Source organism: Clupea harengus, chromosome 1, assembly GCF_900700415.2.
Source record: "Clupea harengus chromosome 1, Ch_v2.0.2, whole genome shotgun sequence".
Classification (NCBI taxonomy): domain Eukaryota; kingdom Metazoa; phylum Chordata; class Actinopteri; order Clupeiformes; family Clupeidae; genus Clupea; species Clupea harengus.
Window position 1 is genome coordinate 30044725 of NC_045152.1, and position 20000 is coordinate 30064724.

Sequence of the window (20000 nt, forward strand, 5' to 3'; positions counted from 1 at the left end):
CACACAAACACACACACACACACACACACACACATAGACAGAAAGGGTTGATCACTCACTCAGGTACCTTCATAAAAACCAGCTATACAACAGCTTGCGACAGGTGCCTGGTTTTGATGCATTAGACTATACATTAGACTATAGAATGCACTTAAGAGGAATGACATTAGTCTAGATTTAAAGATGGAAAGGGTGTCCGTTTCTCAGATGGAGGCAGAAAGCCTATTGTGCTTTTTGATATTCTTTGATCTTGGTGGGCAGTAGGGAACACCTAATTCCTTGAGGTAATTTGGAGCTAAGCCATATAGAGCTCTGTATGTTAGAAGGAGTACTTTGAAATCAGTTCTCCTTTTGACAGGGAGCCAGTGCAAAAGGGGTAAGTACAGGTGAGATATGTTCATATTTTTAAGTTCTAGTAAGTGTGCGAGTGGCAGCGTTCTGTATTAGTTGGAGGCTCTTTATTGAGTTGCTACATCCAGACAGAATAGCATTGCAGTAGTCTAGTCACAACGTTATGAAAGCCTGTAGTAATTTGTCTGCATCTTGGAGGGATAGGACATTTCTGATTTTTTGCAATATTGCGTAGATGAAAAGTGATGTCTTTGAGATCTGCTTTCTGTGTGAGTTGAGTAAGAGGTCTTGATTGATAATTACACAGAGATTTGGATGTTAATGGATGCCATCAAGTGTGGGTAGATGGCTCGATAATGTCATTCTCAATTGTTTAGGGCCTACAAGCATAACCAGTTTTAGCTTAATTAAGGAGCAGGAAGTTATTAGTCATCCATGCTTTTACATCTTTCAGGCAAGCTTCTATCTATTAGGTAGTCGTATAATTTAGATTCATGGATAGGTTGCGTTATAATGATCAAGTAAACATGTAATGTGAGAAACCCTGAAAACGTGATACATAAAGAGTGTTTCCTAGTAGGCTATTTACAAAATATTTACACCTCTTGTTTTTCTGTTATGGGCCATGTGTATGTGTTTGTTTACATTTCTACATTTCACTTCCTCTTTGAGGCCAGTGCCTACCTGGATGCGATCGGTGTAGTGGTCCAGCAGCAGCACACCAGAGCTCGTCACTTTCTTCGTCTCCACCATCGTCTTCAAGTCTGCCAACAGGCTCATGTGTTTGGACATGTCCGTCGCCAACACCTTAACCAAGAACATTACCTTAGGTGACCGTTCACTCACATTAGAGAGATATGGGGTCAATACCCAGTCCACACATACTGATGGAAGACAATGTATAGCTCTTTTATAGTCGAAGTCACTTGGGACAAAAAAGCGTCAGCTAAAAGAATACATTATAATATCTGAATGATGGAAACATTTTATATCTCTGTGAAATGTAGTAATGTTTTAGAGATCTAAGGGTCACATATGTAAAATCAATATCTGGATTAATATGGAAATAAAAAATGAATGAGAAAAAAAATACAAATATCTGGATTAAATGCAATGTTTTGTCCGAGGGCTGAGGGTCTCACCATGTCGATGACAAGCTTGCGCAGGCTCTGCCGCTGCCTCTTGCTCAGGCTCTGGAAGATGTCGCAGTTCTCCTCGTGCAGGAGCTTGAAGCCCACGGCCAGGTGGTGGTTCTCTAGAACCGACTCATCGTTGTACATCAGCGCCAGTTCTGAGTCTAGAACACAGAAAGGAAACCAGGTCAGAAACGGACATTAATATTACCACCATGTGTGCACAAACATAGTGACCAGCTCTGGTTTCTACTATTGCACAGCTATTGGTATTGTTATCATTCATACAGTTTCAGTGGCAACATTCATCATATGCTTTTGTGTTAAACTGTTTGACCACTTTACAAATATGAGCGGAAGAAGCTGAAGAAAGTGGGTGTAGGAGTGAGTGTGATTGTGTGATTTTGTTTTGAGGCCTTCCTGGTAATGATAAGGAACTGGTTGTCTGTGTGTGTGTGTGTGTGTGTGTGTGTGTGTGTGTGTGTGTGTGTGTGTGTGTGTGTGTGTGTGTGTGTGGGTGTGTGTGTGTGTGTGTGTGTGTGTGTGTGTGTGTGTGTGTGTGTGTGTGTGTGTGTGTGTGTGTGTGTGTGTGTGTGTGTGTGTGTGTGTGTGTGTGTGTGTGTGTCTGTGTCTTAAAGAGTGACACATGGGGGGAAAACTGAGTGTAAGAATGATGCCTTACTGGTATTGATGAGAAACTGGTTGGAGACTCCAGGATGGTCCACATCATGAATGGCAGCAGCGAACAACGCAGCCAGAATTTCAAGGTCAGTGAACACAGCCTAATGGGAATGAGAGAGTGGGAGGGTTAAAACACTAAAACCAATGTTTTCATCATTTACATTTACATCATGGTCATTACGTTTGGACTGTTGTGTATGAGAGCAATTGCCGGAGGAATCATCTGGCAAAGTTAGACGTATCACATGTATGTCTGGAGACAACCATGGTGAGTTGTGACCTAAATGTGGCTGAGAATGTTTACAGTTTTAAAGAGTTTTGAACCTTCTAACCAGTCCAAACCACTCCTGAAACAGAGATGGAGGACAGACGAGGAGTTTAAAAGTGCACGGGCACGCAGTTGGGGGTGGACCTTAGAGGACCTTGGAGGCATAGCCTTGTATGCCTTTGTATTCTATGGGCTTCAAGGTCACAGTTTCAATGGGCTGTCTCCAGACTGTCAACTCTCATCACAAACAGCCAGAGTCACACATCTGGACTGGCGAGACGACTCTCGGAGGCGGACTCACGTCCAGGGCCGGGGTGGAGAGCAGCACGTGGGTGGACTGTGTGACATCGGCAGCGTGCAGGCTGTTGTGGTAGGCCACGTTGGCATGGTAGTGGTCCTCCAGCGTCATCACGTAGGTGACGAACGTCTCCATGGGGATCTGGAACGTCTTGAACAAATCCCGCTCCTTCAGAACAACAAAAACAACAAAAAACAGACAAGCTCAGTGGTTGTGCTTCTCCTTACGTCTGAAATATTTAGAAAACTGCTCACACTTTATAATAATTAGGCATTATGTCCCTAATGCCTAATGAATTGATAAGCACAATCTCTTCTTGTATTATTACATGTTATGATATATACGATATGTTTAGCATAAGGGGTTAGTAACACACAAGATCATGTTCTAACATGAGAAGTACATCGTATTATTTATTACTTAATTATGTTTTACAAACCATGTTTTGGGGCATCAGTCCTCCTACATTCACTTGCTAGATCCCTTCTAGGCATTTCAGGACCCTGGCCAATTACCTCACCAAATATTCTTTTCCACACTCATAGAAATGAATCATCAAGATTGGTGAACTCGTGAACATAAGTGCACTGTAATAAGTACAGTTGACACAGGAAGGGACCAACTAAACTTATGTAAAAACAACAAGACATAGCTTGACTTATACCAGTAACAAACACACCTATGTTACAGTTAGCCAACAGTGTGGCAGTGGCAGAAAGAAAAGGCCACTATTTCATTCTACAGCACGAAATGAGAACGGCTATGACATGCTGCTGCCTCTACTTCCTTTTGTGTTACATAGAGAAGCAAACCAAACGCATGTTGTCATAGCCATGAGGTTAAAAGTGAACCAAACCAAAAAAATGAACTAGGTTTGGGGGGTAAGCATGTTGCACACACCTGGAAAATGGCGTACATGATGCAGCTGAGCGGTCTGTTGTTTGAGTAGTCCGCCACATGGAAGATATTAAGGCCCCACTTGTTCAAGTCATCCAGCTCCTGTGGAGCACATCACACATCTATTATTCAAACTGCAAAACAGGCTTCTGGCTACTGTATTTTCAACCGTGCCAGCTCAGCTTGTATGCATATAGGCACGCACACATTGTGCTCTCTGCAGGTACATGAGCACGAGTGTGTGTGTGTGTGTGTGTTTTATTTCAAGTTTTTGCATTGTGTTTTGCAGGTACATGTCTGTGTGTGTTTATCATGTATGCAGGGATGTGTGAGTGTGCAAGTATGGGAGTGTGTGAGTCTGTGTATAAGAGAGAGAGAGAGAGAGAGATAGAGTGTGTGTGTGAACCTTAGCCAGTGACTCCTCGTGCTCGGACTTGACTCCGAAGCGGGGCTGGGTGGTGTTGGTCAGGCTGGAGCTGTGTGTGAGCTTCTTCACGCCGCTGATGCGGCACATGGGCTTCTCTCGCTCGGGCAGGGTGGGCGACGGGATCTCCTCGTCGTTCTGTTTGTCTGTGGATCACACACCCAGAATCCGAAACACACACACACACACACACACACACACACACACACAAACACACACACACACACACAAACACACACACACACACACACACACACACACACACACACACAGAATCCAAAACACACACATACACACACACACACACACACACACACACACACACACACACACCGGAGCCAAGGTTAACAGAGACATGAGGAGACAGCTGTGGTCATGTGACTTAGTTGTCCTGTGTCTTGGTGCTGCAGGTGGAGGTCAAGGAGGGAGTGAACTCACCCAGGAAAGTTGTGGAGATGTACTCAGACACCTGGTTCCCCGAGCGACTCATCTCCGACAGGTGGGAGAGCTCCCTGTTTAACATCCGCTTGAACTGTGCAGGGAAACAAGCAACACACAGACAGACACAGAGAGACATGTTCATCATGTTACTATGGATGGTCTTCAGGGTTGTTACCTTTTGTGTTGAGTGCATTTAGATTACATTTACATTTACATTTAGTCATTTAGCAGACGCTTTTATCCAAAGCGACTTACAAGGATGTATACACATTTTACATTTTACATAATACAAATGTTCCTTTAATACTCTCTGGACACAGTATGACTTGAGCTTTAATACTGACGTTTATTTCCCCTGGTTGAGTAGGACGTGTCTTTAGTGTTGATGTAAAGCAGTGCCTGTGGCTGCAGCTATATCAGCACAATGCAAGACTGAAACTGAAGAGTAGCATGAAAGGAATGATCAACCCTGCCTACCAATAGATATTCAGACTGTTCCCTGCAAACACACTCTCTCACATACACACACACGTAGTCGTCTACATAAACACATCTGCATTCACTGTGTGCTTGACATAACCTCATTATTAACGCATGATATTAAACAACAATAAACTGTAGTCCCTGCATCAAAACTCTAGCACACACACACACATACACATACACATACACCTGCAAACACACATGAACACACACACACACACACACACAGTATACACTCAGAGCGTTCTGGCCAATTCATCTGTCCTACTGACTGATCCTTCACACATTATCATCTCCATGGTAACAGTGAGGTTTCCCTAGCAACTGCCTCCTCCCAGTCCTCCCTGCAGCATGACGGGATAGAGGTGACTGGCTGGGTGACACTCAGCCCGGAGTAAGCAGGTGTCTGCCATCGACCTTTCCCAAGGTCAACCCTCTCTGAGTCCATCTATCCATCCATCCCTCGGTCCATTCTCGTCTCTGTCCCTTCTCACCCTCTATCATTATTTCATCCGCAATCCCTCTCCTCCTTGTCTTCATCCTCCCTTCACATCTTTCTTTCTCTCCGTCTGTCTCTCTCTGTCTCTCACTCTCTGTCTCTCACTCTCTCCAGATCCTTTTTTCTACACACGTCTCCCTGTCAATCCGTAGCCTCCTTCTCTGTGCTGTGTTTTGTAATTAATCTGTCATTTTCCCCATCCTTCTATTTTTCTCAGAAGCACAACCATGCATACAGTAAGTTATACAATCAAGCATGAAGCCAAAATCTGCAAGAACTGGTGGCAAAGTCGGGACCATCAGGACATTCATATTTCATCTGTGCATCCTTAAATATAGAGGACAGCATGGTGGTTGCTTGGAAACATCAAAGTAAACATTGAGCAGGACCTTGCATACTGTCGATACACGGCTAGCGCGAGTGGCTGTCAGACAGTAGTGGAAATACAGTGACTCAGACAATCTGTTCTGTCTAACGCAGAGCCACTAGAGTGTAAAGACACCCACAGAGCAGAGACACAAAACAGGCAAAGACTATCTTAAAAACATTGAGTTCTGACCTAGTGGAATTGGGTTGTATCATATGTCTTTTATCAATGGTTCTGTATCTACCAAACCACAAATACAAAATAACTGGATACTATTTGACTAGACAGTCTGAACCAGCGACCCACGGACAGCACCATCAGGTCCAAAGACTCAAGCTAACCCAATGGCAGGCACACAGAAAGCCTATCATGCACTTAAGACTACAGTTCCTGGTGCTGTCATGATTAAAAAGGGCACAGTCAACCCCTGTACCACACTGTCAGGTCTACTTACCTAGTGCATCTATGCAAGGTTGGTCCGAACAAATCAACAACATACACTGCTACACAGCTATACTGTGCTGTTGTATGATGCTGATGCTCTGTTGACAATGCTAAGCCACTGATACAAACTCATGGCGCATGTAAGGCCTCACCGAGTCTTTTACAAACACACTGGTGCGTGTGAAGTCTCATTCTTTCTTTAACAAACACACGAAACAGGCCTGTGCCCAGCCGGATGGCCAACTGTAACATACAGTGTGGTCTGCTTCTCACTGGGATATCAAGTCTTGTATCTCCATCCCAATATCATTGCATGCCCTACATCAGCTCAGATTTCCCACATTGTGAATGGACTTTTATAGGGCCTCTAGGTAAGTGTATTCAGCTAAAAGGGTGGCTGACGAGGTGAATGCTAGCATGGGTATAGAGCTGTACAAAAGCCAATGTCCTCTACTGGCCCTCTCAGAACAAAATGGTGATTTGCTAGCCACGGTTAGACAATAACAACACAAGGCACCTGTTTAATGAGCTTTCTGGTGGCTGTCTGCACATTTCCCAGCCTGTTCTAGGCGAGATAGCCATGAGATAAAGATGGATCTCCTTATAGGTGAGCTGCTCTGCTCTGTATCATCTGCAGAACAGTAGCCTGCGTCTCTCTCTTTCTTTTTCTCTCTCTTTCCCTCTTTCTCCCTCTCATTCCCTCATTCCCCCTCCTGCTCTCAATGTCTCAATCTTTTCTCTCTCTCTCTCTCTCTCTCTCTCTCTCTCTCTCTGTCAGTTTCTCTTTCCTCCTTGATCACCTTTCTTTCTCTCTCCCTCTCTCCTCTCTCTGTCTCTCACCTACGTTCTTATTCTCTCCCTCTCTCTCCTCCTTTATTCTGTCTCTTTTCCTCTCCTCCACCTCTCTCTGTACTTCATTCTCCCTCCTCCTCCTCCTCCTCCTCCTCGCTCTCTCTGCTCTTCTCCTCTGCATCTCTCTGTCCTTCTCTCCCTTTCCCTCTCTCTCTCTCTCCCTCCCTCTCTCTCTCTCTCTCTCTCTCCTGTCCTAGATCAGTGACAGCACCAGGGCTTGTCCTTCACTGCGTCTGAGCAGGGCCAGCTGGAGCCTGCATCCGGGCCAGCCTGGGCCAGGGGGATGGAGGGAGCAGGTGTGGAGGACAGAGACGCACACAGACAGAGACGCACACAGACAACAGCTCACCACCAGGGCAGACTTAACCCTCTGCAACCAGCTCTCCTCTCTCGCTCTCTCTCACACACACACACATTAACATATACACAAACTCTCTCCATCCTCCCTCTCTTTCCATCCCTCATTCTTGCTCTCTCTCTGACCACTTCCCCTTTCTCTGTATACCTCTACCTTTCTCTCTCTCTCTCTCACGTTACCTCTACCTCTCCCTTTCTCCCTGTTTACTCTCTCTCTCTCCACCTCCCACTGCTCTCTTTCTCCCTCTCTCTTTTATCCTCCCTCCTCCCCCTCTCTCCTCTCTAGAGCCAGCTAAACACAGCTCAGCTCAAAGGGCACCTGTCAGTATGGGCTTCAGCAGTTAGCCAGGCTGACAGGGGGAGAGCTGTGGGCCAATTCTGTCCAGACAGCCACCCGGCCGCCATTCTGATCTCCAACGCCACAATATTACAACACATTTGCAGAACACAGCCATGCAGAATCAGCCATCCACCAGCCAGGAAATAGATCATGTGAAATAAAAGTGTCAGGTTTTCAGACAAGCATCTCCCTGGAGGTATGATGGAGTCCCTGTCGTCTAGCTAACCTACTGGATCTCATTTGCCATAATTACGTTTACCTTATCAGATCTGCCTCAAACATTCAGAGAACTTTCTGGTCTTCATATGGTGAGAAGACACATACAAAAACAGCCTCAGACATACGCATCTGACTGGAAGCATGCCTTGTCAGTGAGCAGCATCAGAAACAAGCATCTAACTGGAAGCATGTACACATACACACCCAGCACCTCCCGAAGACACCTCATCATGGCCTTTCCTCATCCACCCTTACATTTATTCATCTAGGAGATGCTTTTATCCAAAGCAACTTATAGTACAGATATACATTTGCATCAGCAGTCTATGCGTGCTCGCTGGGAATTCAACCCATGATCTTGGTACTGATAGCACCTTGCTCAACTAGTTGCTCTACCAGTTGAGCACCAGGAACCTCCCAGCCCTACCTGGTCCCACCATCCGATGAGCCAGGGTTTGGAGCAGGTCTCGCAGAACAAGTCCACAAGGGGGGTGCGGCGCTCCGCGTCCGAGCTTCCCCCGTCCAACATGTCCTCGGCGGCCGCCTCCAGCTCCAGCTTGGCCCCGGCCCTGCTCTGCAGGGAGCTGAGGCTGGAGGAAGGGGGCAGACCGCTGTACCTGCCGGGGATGGGCGAGGCGCAGGGCGAGGGCAACGACAGGGGCTCCACGGCCTCCACCACTCCCATGCTGAGCGAGACGGGCGGCGAGGGGAGCTGGCAGAGACCCGACGGCCGGCGGTTGCGATGGTGGTACTGGTGGTGGTGGTGCAGGGGGCACGGGGAGGAGGCGCGGGCGCTCCAGCGACACGCGGGCGCAGTCAGGGTGTGGGTGGAGAGGCCGCAGCCCGATAAGCCAGAGCACTCCAGAGCGGCGGCGCCGGCCCCTGGCGAGGGGGCAAGGACAGCGAGGCCGGGCGAAGGCGGGCGGAACGGGCAGATGGACGAGCGGCGTGGGTTGGGGGCGGGGGACTCACGGTCCCCCGCGAAGCACAACGGCCCCCGAACCGGACCCTCCGGCTGACATCAGAGCGGGGCCCGCGGCCATCCACGAATGAGGGTCCCCCCTCCCGCGACAAGCTGACCAGGAGCCCCCCTGGAAGCGGAGGCCGTGGGGACTACATCTCACCCCCACTGCTGAACACGGCTGACCCAGATCAGGAAGGACGAGGGGCGAGCGGGGCGACAGAGCCAAGATGGAGAAAACAAGAAGAAAAAAGGAAAAGAGAGGGCGAGTGACAGACAGGGGGAGACTGTGAAGGACACTACTAGAAGCCAGTGGTCAGGAAGAAGGAAGGAAATGACAGGGGGGAAAGATGGATGTGTGGGTCGCAGAGAGTGACAGGCAGAAGAAGGAAAGCAAGAACACAGGGAGGAAGGAAAGACGGAAAGAGAGGGAGAGAAGGACAGATGAAAGAGAGATTGAGAGGAGCTGGAAAGAGAGAAGAGGTTGCTAAGACACGGGGTGCGATGGAGGGATGGGAAGAGAGAACAGGGAAAGGGGTAAACACAGAGGACGATGGACAGACGGATGAGGCAGAACAGATGGACAGCAAGCAACAGACAGAGAGAAAGAGAAAGAGAGAGAGAGAGACAGATAGAGAGAGAAGCGGGGAGTGAGTGACAGCACAACAGACAATAATAAAAGAAAAGGCCCCCCCCCCCCCCGTTTTGTAGATGGTCAGATGCAGAATCACAGTATGTATGGCGGTGGTCAGGGTACGCAGGGGGAGAAAAAAAACAAGGCTCTCTCTCCCTCCTCTCTACCTCTCCTCTTCCCTGAGCTCGTTCTGCTCGGTGCCCCTCCCCCCACAGCGCAGTTCCAGGAGCCGGGGCCCAGAGTGCCCGGGTGCTCAGCCCGATTCCCAGCTGCTCGATCCGGCTATGCGATCCACATCTACGTCCAAGTCCAGATCCAAAGCCTTCCTGCCTTCCTTGCCTCTTCTCTCCCCTCCCAGCTCAGTCCATGGCTGTGCTCTCTCCTCTCCTCTCCTCCCTCTCCTGTGTCTCTCTCTGGTGCGAGAGTCGCAGGACGCTGGAGGATGCAGACGTGGGGAGTCACTGCTAGCTCCTGAGCTGACACTCTGCTCCGCTCTGCTCCGCTCTGCTCTGCTCTGCTCTGCCTGCCTCTGTGCTCCGTCTCCCTGGATGCTGTAGACAGCTTGCGCAAGCTAATCAGGCACTGTGGCAGCATGCGCGTGCCTGGATGCTGTGTGTGTGTGTGTGTGTGTGTGTGTGTGTGTGTGTGTGTGTGTGTGTGTGTGTGTGTGTGTAAGTGCACACGCCTGCGCACTGAGCATGTGCGCATGTGCTTCAGATACCATGCAAGTGTGCACCAAAAGAGTGTGTGTGTGTGTGTGTGCGTGTCTGTGTGTGTGTGTGTGTGTGTGTGTGTGTGTGTGAGTGTGTGAGTGTGTGTGTGTGTGTGAGTGTGTGAGCAACAAGATGGAGCCTGAACATGTGTTACATGTCTGTTGCTGCCAGAGTAATTTGGTTTATGTGTATGTCTGTGTTTGTGTGTATGTTAGCAGCCTGTCTAATGGCAACCATTCTCTCTCTCTCGCTCTCTTTACATAGAACCTCTAGAACAGTCAATTTGTTTATTCTTATTCCTTTCAAAATTCACTCACCCATGTATATCATACACACACACACACGCACACACACACACACGCACACACACACACACACACTACACACCAAACTAATATGAATTGTACATGTGCACACATAGGCACGTATTGTAATGCATGTAATAATCTCATAATTGTGAGTAGTTATACCAAAATATGATGCATTCACCCTCAGCATAACAACAAAAACACAAAAATGACGCTGTCGCTTTAAGGGAATGATCTATTGGAGAGTGCATCCGTTTTTTCATTGGACCACGCCTAAACCACATGCCTTGTGGTCAGACGGGGAAGCCAATGGCAGAGGAGGAAGGGCAGACCTCGCTGCAGTTCGATAGCAACCAAGGTTACAGCGGAGACATCAGCAGAAGGAGCCAACAGCCCTCCTCCCCATGTCGCCTTCTTGTCCTCTCCACCCACCCACAGACCATCTCTTTCTCTCTCCCTCCCTCTTCTCTTTCTCTCCCTCTCTCGGTCCCTCTCTTTCTCCTCTCTCTCTCTCCCTCCCTCTTCTCTTTCTCTCCCTCTCTCGGTCCCTCTCTTTCTCCTCTCTCTCTCTCTCTCCCCTCTTCTCTTTCTCTCCCTCTCTCGGTCCCTCTCTTTCTCCTCTCTCTCTCTCTCCCCTCTTCTCTTTCTCTCCCTCTCTCGGTCCCTCTCTTTCTCCTCTCTCTCTCTCTCTCCCCTCTCTTTCTCTCTCTCTCTCTCCCCTCTCTCTCTCTCTCTCTCTCTCTTTCTCCCTCTCTCTCCCTCCCTCTCTCTTTCTCTCCCTCTCTCTGTCCCTCTCTCCCTCTCTCTCTCTCTTTCTCGCTCCCTCTCTCTTTCTCTCCCTCTCTCTCCCTCTCTCTCCCTCTCTCTCTCTCTTTCTCGCTCCCTCTCTCTTTCTCTCTCTCTCTGTCCCTCTCTCTCTCTCTCTCCATCTCTCTTTCTCTCACTCTCTCTCTTTCTCTGCCTTCCAAAACTAGAGCAATGCCACAGCCTGAGGAACAAATGTCCACAAAAAAAGCGAATTCCAGCCACGTATTCAAAATGAATTCCTTGGATATTTCTGATCTGACACGCAGTATATTGTAGATACATCCCAGATCTCATTCCAAAGTCTCTTTCCAATAAACAAAAATATCTATGAGGATACGTCGACTGACCAATGAGACACAAATCCGTCTTGGTCTCAAGTAGACATGAAAGCAGACAAATTCAGCTATTATCTACAAATGCTCCTGGTATAAAATGATAACACCCAACCACATGTTAAGATGCTTGTGAGGCACCATGACAACAGGGGTGGCAGTATTTCCCCTATCACAGAAAAAAACAACATGGAAGTGGCCATATTGGATGGAAGCAGCCATAGCATCAATTCTATGCTCTGGTCTGTATAGATGAAGCTTGCTATTGGGGTCAGGGAGAGTACCATGTGATAGGTACAGGGTGGATGGGTATCTGGGTGTAGCTGAGTGAGTTGAGGGTGGAGGAGGCACCTTGTTGGAGGCCATCTCGCTGACGGAGCGGTGGGTCTGGATGGTCTCCAGCTGGTCCAAACACCAGTCCAGCTCGTCCAGGGTCTCCCGCGCCAGCTGCTGGTACGTCTCATCTGCACAGGAAAGCAAAGAACAAGACATGCCGGGGTGAAACACTGTTCACTGTTATTACATTTCAGATGCCAAGGCGGTAATCACCAACATAGCATTACACTGGACATGCTCTTGTGCCGATCACTAGTTTAACTAATCACTAATATAACACTGCAGATATAACACTGTGCGGTGACCACCAATCTAGCATTACATTGCAGTCTCTCGTATTGTAGATGTTCGTGTGGTGATCACCAACATAAAATAACATGACATTGTAGATGTTTGTGTGGCGATCACCAACATAAAATAACATGACATTGCAGAAGCTTGTGTGGTGATCACCAACATAAAATAACATGATATTGTAGATGTTTGTGTGGTGATCAGCAACATAAAATAACATGACATTGCAGAAGCTTGTGTGGTGATCACCAACATAAAATAACATGATATTGTAGATGTTTGTGTGGTGATCAGCAACATAAAATAACATGACATTGCAGAAGCTTGTGTGGCAACCAAACTAACATAAGATTAATACAGTGTTTGTGCATCTCCTCATGTCACAAGGTCTTTCTGCATATGACTTGTAAGTAGAGGAGAAGTTTTTTTTATAACGACACTTGGAATCATGAATAATGCAGAAGCTCCACTTTGCATAAAGAACATTATACATCTCATCATAAATAATCAATAGTAGATGCTGTTTTGCTTTTAAACACGTGAAAGTCATCAGAAACAGAAGTAATGTGTGATGGCAAGCCAAGAGAATTTATTTTTGTTAAGGTTTGCCTTAACAGGCATGAATGGGCTGGAAATCAACATGCAAAGCAAATAGGAATAACAAGTCACACATCAGAGTCTGAACAGAGAAACTGTTGTCTTTACGGATTCATTTTGACGCCGAAATAAAAGGCACTGTAAAGAAGAGTTTCAGCACAAACATTTTCCATCCATCATATGACTGAAATAAACATGTCCTAATCCTGTCATTACTCATGCCATATTCAATGTTCTACCTTATCATAGCTTGTCAGTGTTCTGTAATAATGCAGTGTCATAGTGTCATTACCATATTTTTTATGCTATGGCAGTTTATTATTATCAGCATGTTATCATAAAATTATGTCATGACTGTAGCCAACACTGGTAAAACACTGTCATACCATTGAATACTAACTGACATAATGATTAATGACTGGATATGATATATATGGCATAACACATTTATGACATGGTTATGTCTTGTGTTTTATGATGGAAGGTTATAGTAAAGTATTGCCAATTGTTCACCATGATTCAAACCACAGACAAACAGGGGTAGTGAAGTAGGTCTATTACTGTACAGTGTCTCTCTCATGGATTCAGAAAAATGACATCCCAAATAGCAAGCAGTTAGCGGGCCACAGTAGGTCCACTGAGGCCCAAATTGGCTGTCTGCTGGCTCCTTTCATTATTGTTTTTCGGGTCGTCCGCAAGCAGCCCAAAGGAGTTTCAAACAGAGGGCTGCTGTTTTGTAGCTAATTTTCTCTGCTTGTGTAAATTATACACTTGATTGAACCATGTTAATGTATTATGTTCATAAAATCCACTGGGGTACACAAAAAAAAAAAACTGTAACAAATAATGAGCAAAAAGCCAACACCACCAACTTGTGGACTGCTACAGGGAGGCACTTTAATGCTATCTCTGATGGACTGCTACAGGGAGGCACTTTAATGCTATCTGGGATGCCAGTGTTTCATGTATACAACACAAATAGGAAGGAGTGGCACATCAGGGCACTTTACAGAGCCTGGGGCTTAAACCTCCACCACTATTTAGTGATACTTCTCTATTCATGTTCAGTCTTTTTTGCCTCTGGCTTCAGCATGGTCATTTACTGAATATGTTCTTCAGTATGTCTGCATGAAAGCAGCAAGATCACACTTCCTGACACACGTAGCGTATGCTATTTTGTCATCATTTGAAAAGGATAGATGATTGGGGTATTTGCTTTGGGTTTGCCTGTGACCTGTAACCCATCTAGCGGAGGAATGTTTTGGGTTCATGGGGAAATTCCATCTGTATCCTGTAGTAGGCTAAGTCGATTCGGAGAAAAGTGTCTGATAAATTACTAAATGTCTCACATACTCAATATCTCTGATTTAACTGGTTGAGTGGAAACACATTTGCGCGCAGCCAACCAGTGATGACTGTAATATTTTCTTGTTTTATCTGTCTTGCTGTAGGCCTACTTCATTTGGAGTGGCTGGCCCCTGCCTTCAAATACTATGGCCTGTCACGGCCAAGTCATGAATCTAAAAACATGTGTTCATAGAGTTCATATACCACATACAAGAAATGTAATAAAGCATGTTCTTACACAGCACAGCTCCAATGATATATAGTATTTAGAAGACTATAACACTGAAATTATAGGCTGCAGGAAAATATCCATAGGTCTACGGGCCTAATAATTAATGGCCTTTTTCCAATATTCATACGCAATCATGACAGAACTAACCTACTGTCAGTGATTCACTACTCCAGTGAGTGAACCACATGACGATGCCCTTCAACTGTAAAAAAGAAGAGGTGTTAATATGCTGGCAAAGCGAGGCTGCATTAGGAACTGAAAGAAAATGTGTGAGACATTGTGTGGGAGAGTGCTAGTGTGGGATAACGTTCACAAGTGACGAAGTAACAGCACACTGAACATACCGGAGAGCGTTGCCTTGGGAACAGTGGGTTGGCTTGTCACTGGTGACCTCCTGTGGACAAAAGAAGAAGTTTATGAGCGGAAGTGTGTGAGAGCGCCCTCTTCTGGCACAAAATATCAACAGCTCCGCTCAGTGAGTGGAGAGAGATGGTTTATTTCTCAGATTATAATTACAAGGCACTGACAGAGAGGGGGAAAAAAAATCTGCAATTACATATGAAGATTCAAAAGCTGCTTGTCGTATACATTTTTCCTCAAGTGCTCATTAAGACTAACATAAAAAATGCATTTTGCAGTTACTCAACAAACATAAATGCCATTAGCAATCCTCAGCGCCCCCTGAGGCATGGACAGGCAACCCCCTCATTCTGGAGAGCTATTTGGTATGCAGCGTTTGGCTCCGGCTGGACACAGGCTCCTCCGGAGAGGTGTCTAAGCAGCACGGGTGCCTCACTCTGCTAGGGGCGGACGTGCCTGAAGGGGCCAGCATGACACCCTGCATAGGGGGTGCTTCTTCAGAACAAGGGGGTCGTCAGACATGTGCAGGCACTTCTCACTGTCGGGCCAGAGGGAATGGGTGTTGTGTTCCTTTTTCACAGGCTGTGTATACGCCCAGGGCTCCACAACAAAGTGTGGGGGAGAGTCACGATGGCGATAGTTGAGAATACATAAAGTAAGGTACGAAGTGGCGATAGTTGAGAATACATACAGTAAGGTACGAAGTGGCGATAGTTGAGAATACATAAAGTAAGGTACGAAGTGGCGATAGTTGAGAATACATACAGTAAGGTACGAAGTGGCGATAGTTGAGAATACATAAAGTAAGGTATGAAGTGGCGATAGTTGAGTATACATACAGTAAGGTACGAAGTGGCGATAGTTGAGTATACATACAGTAAGGTATGAAGTGGCGATAGTTGAGAATACATACAGTAAGGTACGAAGTGGCGATAGTTGAGAATACATAAAGTAAGGTATGAAGTGGCAATAGTTGAGAATACATAAAGTAAGGTACGAAGTGGCGATAGTTGAGAATACATACAGTAAGGTACGAAGTGGTGATAGTTGAGAATACATACAGTAAGGTATGAAGTGGCGATAGTTGAGTATACATACAGTAAGGTACGAAGTGGCGATAGTTGAGAATACATACAGTAAGGTACGAAGTGGCGATAGTTGAGAATACATAAAGTAAGGTACGAAGTGGCGATAGTTGAGAATACATAAAGTAAGGTATGAAGTGGCGATAGTTGAGAATACATAAAGTAAGGTACGAAGTGGTGATAGTTGAGAATACATACAGTAAGGTATGAAGTGGCGATAGTTGAGTATACATACAGTAAGGTATGAAGTGGCGATAGTTGAGAATACATAAAGTAAGGTATGAAGTGGCGATAGTTGAGAATACATACAGTAAGGTACGAAGTGGCAATAGTTGAGAATACATACAGTAAGGTACGAAGTGGCGATAGTTGAGAATACATACAGTAAGGTACGAAGTGGCGATAGTTGAGTATACATACAGTAAGGTACGAAGTGGCGATAGTTGAGAATACATACAGTAAGGTACGAAGTGGCGATAGTTGAGAATACATACAGTAAGGTACGAAGTGGCGATAGTTGAGAATACATACAGTAAGGTACGAAGTGGCGATAGTTGAGTATACATACAGTAAGGTACGAAGTGGCGATAGTTGAGAATACATACAGTAAGGTATGAAGTGTGGGCGCAGGAAGAGTAGATGTGTAGTCCACAAGGGAGCCACTGACCTTAGAACAGAACCAGCCCATATAAACAGACAGACAGACAGATGGACAGACAGATGGACAGACAGACAGACAGACAGACAGACAGATGGATAGAAAGATAGAAACTATGCAAACAGCTTGCTGCGCATTGGATCCTGAATGTCATCACCCCAGATCTCGTGCAGTTTGGCGACCGACAGAATCGCGCCACAACACAACTATCCAGTCAGTTTGATGGACTGTGTACAAGACCTGTGATGTACTGTGCTCAATGTGTACACTAATAACAACTGTCTTTGCCAAGGTCTTTGATGCTGTAGAATAGATCACATGGCAGTACAGTGGAGTGAGACAGGGCCTGATCCCATGGACCTGCAGCCTCGTGACCGACAGCCATCAGATCAGTGTGTGCTACCAGGGGCATCTCTCTGATTGGGAATACCCCATGTGTGGAGCTGACTTATAGTAATGATGTTTTATTGTGACACCAAAATGATTCATTGTTTTTAATGATAATTGTCGTCATCAATTTGTATTAATGCTGAGGGGTCAATAAACTAAACTAAGATAGATAGATAGATAGATAGATAGATAGATAGATAGATAGATAGAGTATTTTATTAAACACCCAAAGAGAAATTGCAGAGAAAGAAAAGACATTAACCGGGGCTACTGCAACAAGCTGCCACTTGCACGGCGCCATCTTGGTGCTGTCCAAGGGCCCAATCTGTCCCAAAGTCAGCTTCTACTCAGCATGACAAGGAAGCATCAGTCATGATGCTTGAATGAGGGGTTGGTTTGACATGTGCTGCAAAACTCACAGCCGAAAAAAAAATATATATATTTACAGAACGAGTGTGCCGTCTGACCACGTAAGCAAAGACTGAGGAGAAATCCCAGATGCAGTTATTGTAGACGGGTAACTAAGGCGGACGAGCAGGCATGCAATGCCTCCCGAACAGAAGCTGTTCCTGTGAGAGAGCCAGCATGGATCCGGCGCAGAAGCAGCATGGATTCGGCCCAGGACCGGCATGAAAAAGAGCACGGATCCAGCACAGAAGTGGCGCCATCTGGCACAGATCCGGACACCGGCATCGCATCAGGGCCGGATCCCTTGCAGAGTCAGCTACTCCACAGGAAGTAAAATGAGAGGACGGCACACAACACAGATGGCACACACACATATTCATGGCAACAGAAAAGGTACAGGGCACACACACACACACACACACACACACAAGGTGGCACTGTAAGCACAGTGGGCTGGGAGTTGGGGCGGGGGAGAGAGGGACAGGGGTGAGTGACACTTGCGCTGCTGGCATACTGACTTGTTAGTAGTAGGTGAGGTGACATTGGCGAGAATGGTGAAGTTGCTTCTTACGGTTCGGAGGCTGGCCAACACCTGGAGGGTGAGAAATATGAAGAGAGGTGGTGGGTACACTGAGCTCAGGAGGGCTCTCTCAGCAATATTACCAGCCATCACACACACACACACACACACACACACACACACACACACACACACACACGCGCGCGCGCGCGCGCACGCATGCACACACACACACACACACACACACACACACACAAACACACACACACACACACACACACACACACACACACACACACACACACACAGAATACAATACACACCTGCTGAGGAGGAGAAAAAGGACTGGAAGACTCACCTGAGCAAAAGGAGTAACTATGAGGTCCTCAGCATGGCTGGAAAGAGAGGGGGTGAGAAACAAAGAGGGGAAGAGAGAGAGAGAGAGAGAGAGGGGTAGAGAGAGTGAGAGAGGGGTAGAGAGAGAGAGAGAGAGAGGGGTAGAGAGAGTGAGAGAGGGGTAGAGAGAGAGTGAGAGAGGGGTAGAGAGAGAGAGAAAGAGAGAGAGAGAGTAAGAGAGGGGTAACGAGAGAGTGAGAGAGGTGTAGAGAGAGAGAGAAAGAGATTGAGAGATAGCGATAGGGGTAACAAGAGAGTGAGAGAGGGGTAGAAAGAGAGAGAAAGAGAATGAGAGATGGCGAGAAGGGTAAGGAGAGAGTGAAAGCGGGGTAGAGAGAGAGAGAGAGTAAGAGAGGGGTAACGAGAGAGTGAGAGAGGGGTCGAGATAGACAAGAGTGAGAGAGAGGGGAGGTAGCGAGAGAGTGAGAGAGGGGTACAGAGAGCGAGAGAGAGAGTTAAAGAAGACAGAAGGAATAGAGAGACCATTAGTGTCAGGCACCATTGCATCATAGGCTTATGAAAGTGTAACACTCCTGACCGAGAAGCTTACTTCTGCCTCAGCAGTTCCTATCAACCAACGAAGAAATGATGTAAGACACATGACCGGCCCATTTCCCAAGCGGCAACCGTGGCATCTCCCACAGGTCATTATGTCTTCAGTTCACACACTTCAGAATGATGGTGTCTGCTAACGCTACCGCTACTCTTGCTGCTGGGACAGCTTAAGTAGCCTTTGACCTCATGTGCGCGGACAGCGGAAAAACAGCGCACAGATGGCGTCCGTGCTCACCACTCGCTGTTGATGGAGGAGTTTCGGGACATGGTCTTGGGGGACACCTCGTAGTCGGAGTCGGAGCGGTAGAGGAAGGACTCCCTCCGCTGTGGGAAGGATGGGTGGACCACCAGGCCAGGAGTCCCCTGCGAATCCATGGGACTGCGGCCGGGAGAGGGCCCATTCTCTCCATCAAAACTGCAGGGGAGAGAGAGAGAGAGAAAGAGAGGGGAAGAGAAAGAGAGAGAGAGAGAGAGTGCATTGTTATCAGAATGCTCAGGGGTCCCTGCCAGTGAAACCATTAGATTTGGACTCCCTGGCCGGTGGAACACGAAACCAAATGATCCTCGGATATGAGGCTGCTTCTGCCAGTAACGCGCCAGGACATGCCTCTGGAATCTCTAAACAGCTTGACCGCTGAGGCATTGCATTGCAACGTGATATCTGCCTCAGGACAAGCGCCGACAAAAACAAATTGATTTGATTCCTCATTATGTTGTGCTTGTTGCAGCATGAATCACCTCATGCAAACATTATTTGGACAGTTTCGGGAGGAAGCTCGCAGAGTCACTTACGGTTTTTGAACGCAAACCCTCCTCGGCGAGTGTTATAGAAAATTGTCACGGCAAAGTAAAGCAATTAACTTCATTTAGAGCAATCTGCTGAAATGAGCCCTTTCCTCACCAAAGTGAGTATATTTAACTCAGGGGTGTCCATGTTTCTTTGAAATGATAATTTCTTACCAACGTTACACAGATACAAATGCTATCACTGTGAGTTGTGTGTATTTTACCTT

General features: G+C 46.7%; 1 protein-coding gene across 4 annotated transcripts in view; it reads right to left on the reverse strand.

The window, feature by feature from the left end:
- Positions 1–20000, reverse strand: part of pde4a (phosphodiesterase 4A, cAMP-specific) — a 57738-nt gene that overhangs the window by 5364 nt on the left and 32374 nt on the right. For 2 of the 4 annotated variants that reach the window (XM_031575518.2, XM_012833729.3), the window contains exons 2-13: positions 19223–19402; positions 18395–18431; positions 18035–18108; positions 14960–15009; positions 12161–12273; positions 4491–4584; positions 4035–4198; positions 3632–3730; positions 2735–2899; positions 2167–2266; positions 1494–1648; positions 1036–1158 (exon numbers count right to left, since the gene is read on the reverse strand). In XM_031575518.2, coding sequence (XP_031431378.1) covers positions 1036–1158; positions 1494–1648; positions 2167–2266; positions 2735–2899; positions 3632–3730; positions 4035–4198; positions 4491–4584; positions 12161–12273; positions 14960–15009; positions 18035–18108; positions 18395–18431; positions 19223–19402 — 1354 coding nt within the window. Of the gene's footprint in view, positions 1–1035; positions 1159–1493; positions 1649–2166; positions 2267–2734; positions 2900–3631; positions 3731–4034; positions 4199–4490; positions 4585–8481; positions 9701–12160; positions 12274–14959; positions 15010–18034; positions 18109–18394; positions 18432–19222; positions 19403–20000 lie in introns of those variants that run through there. The other 2 variants (XM_031575529.1, XM_031575521.2) reach the window with 2 other exon arrangements.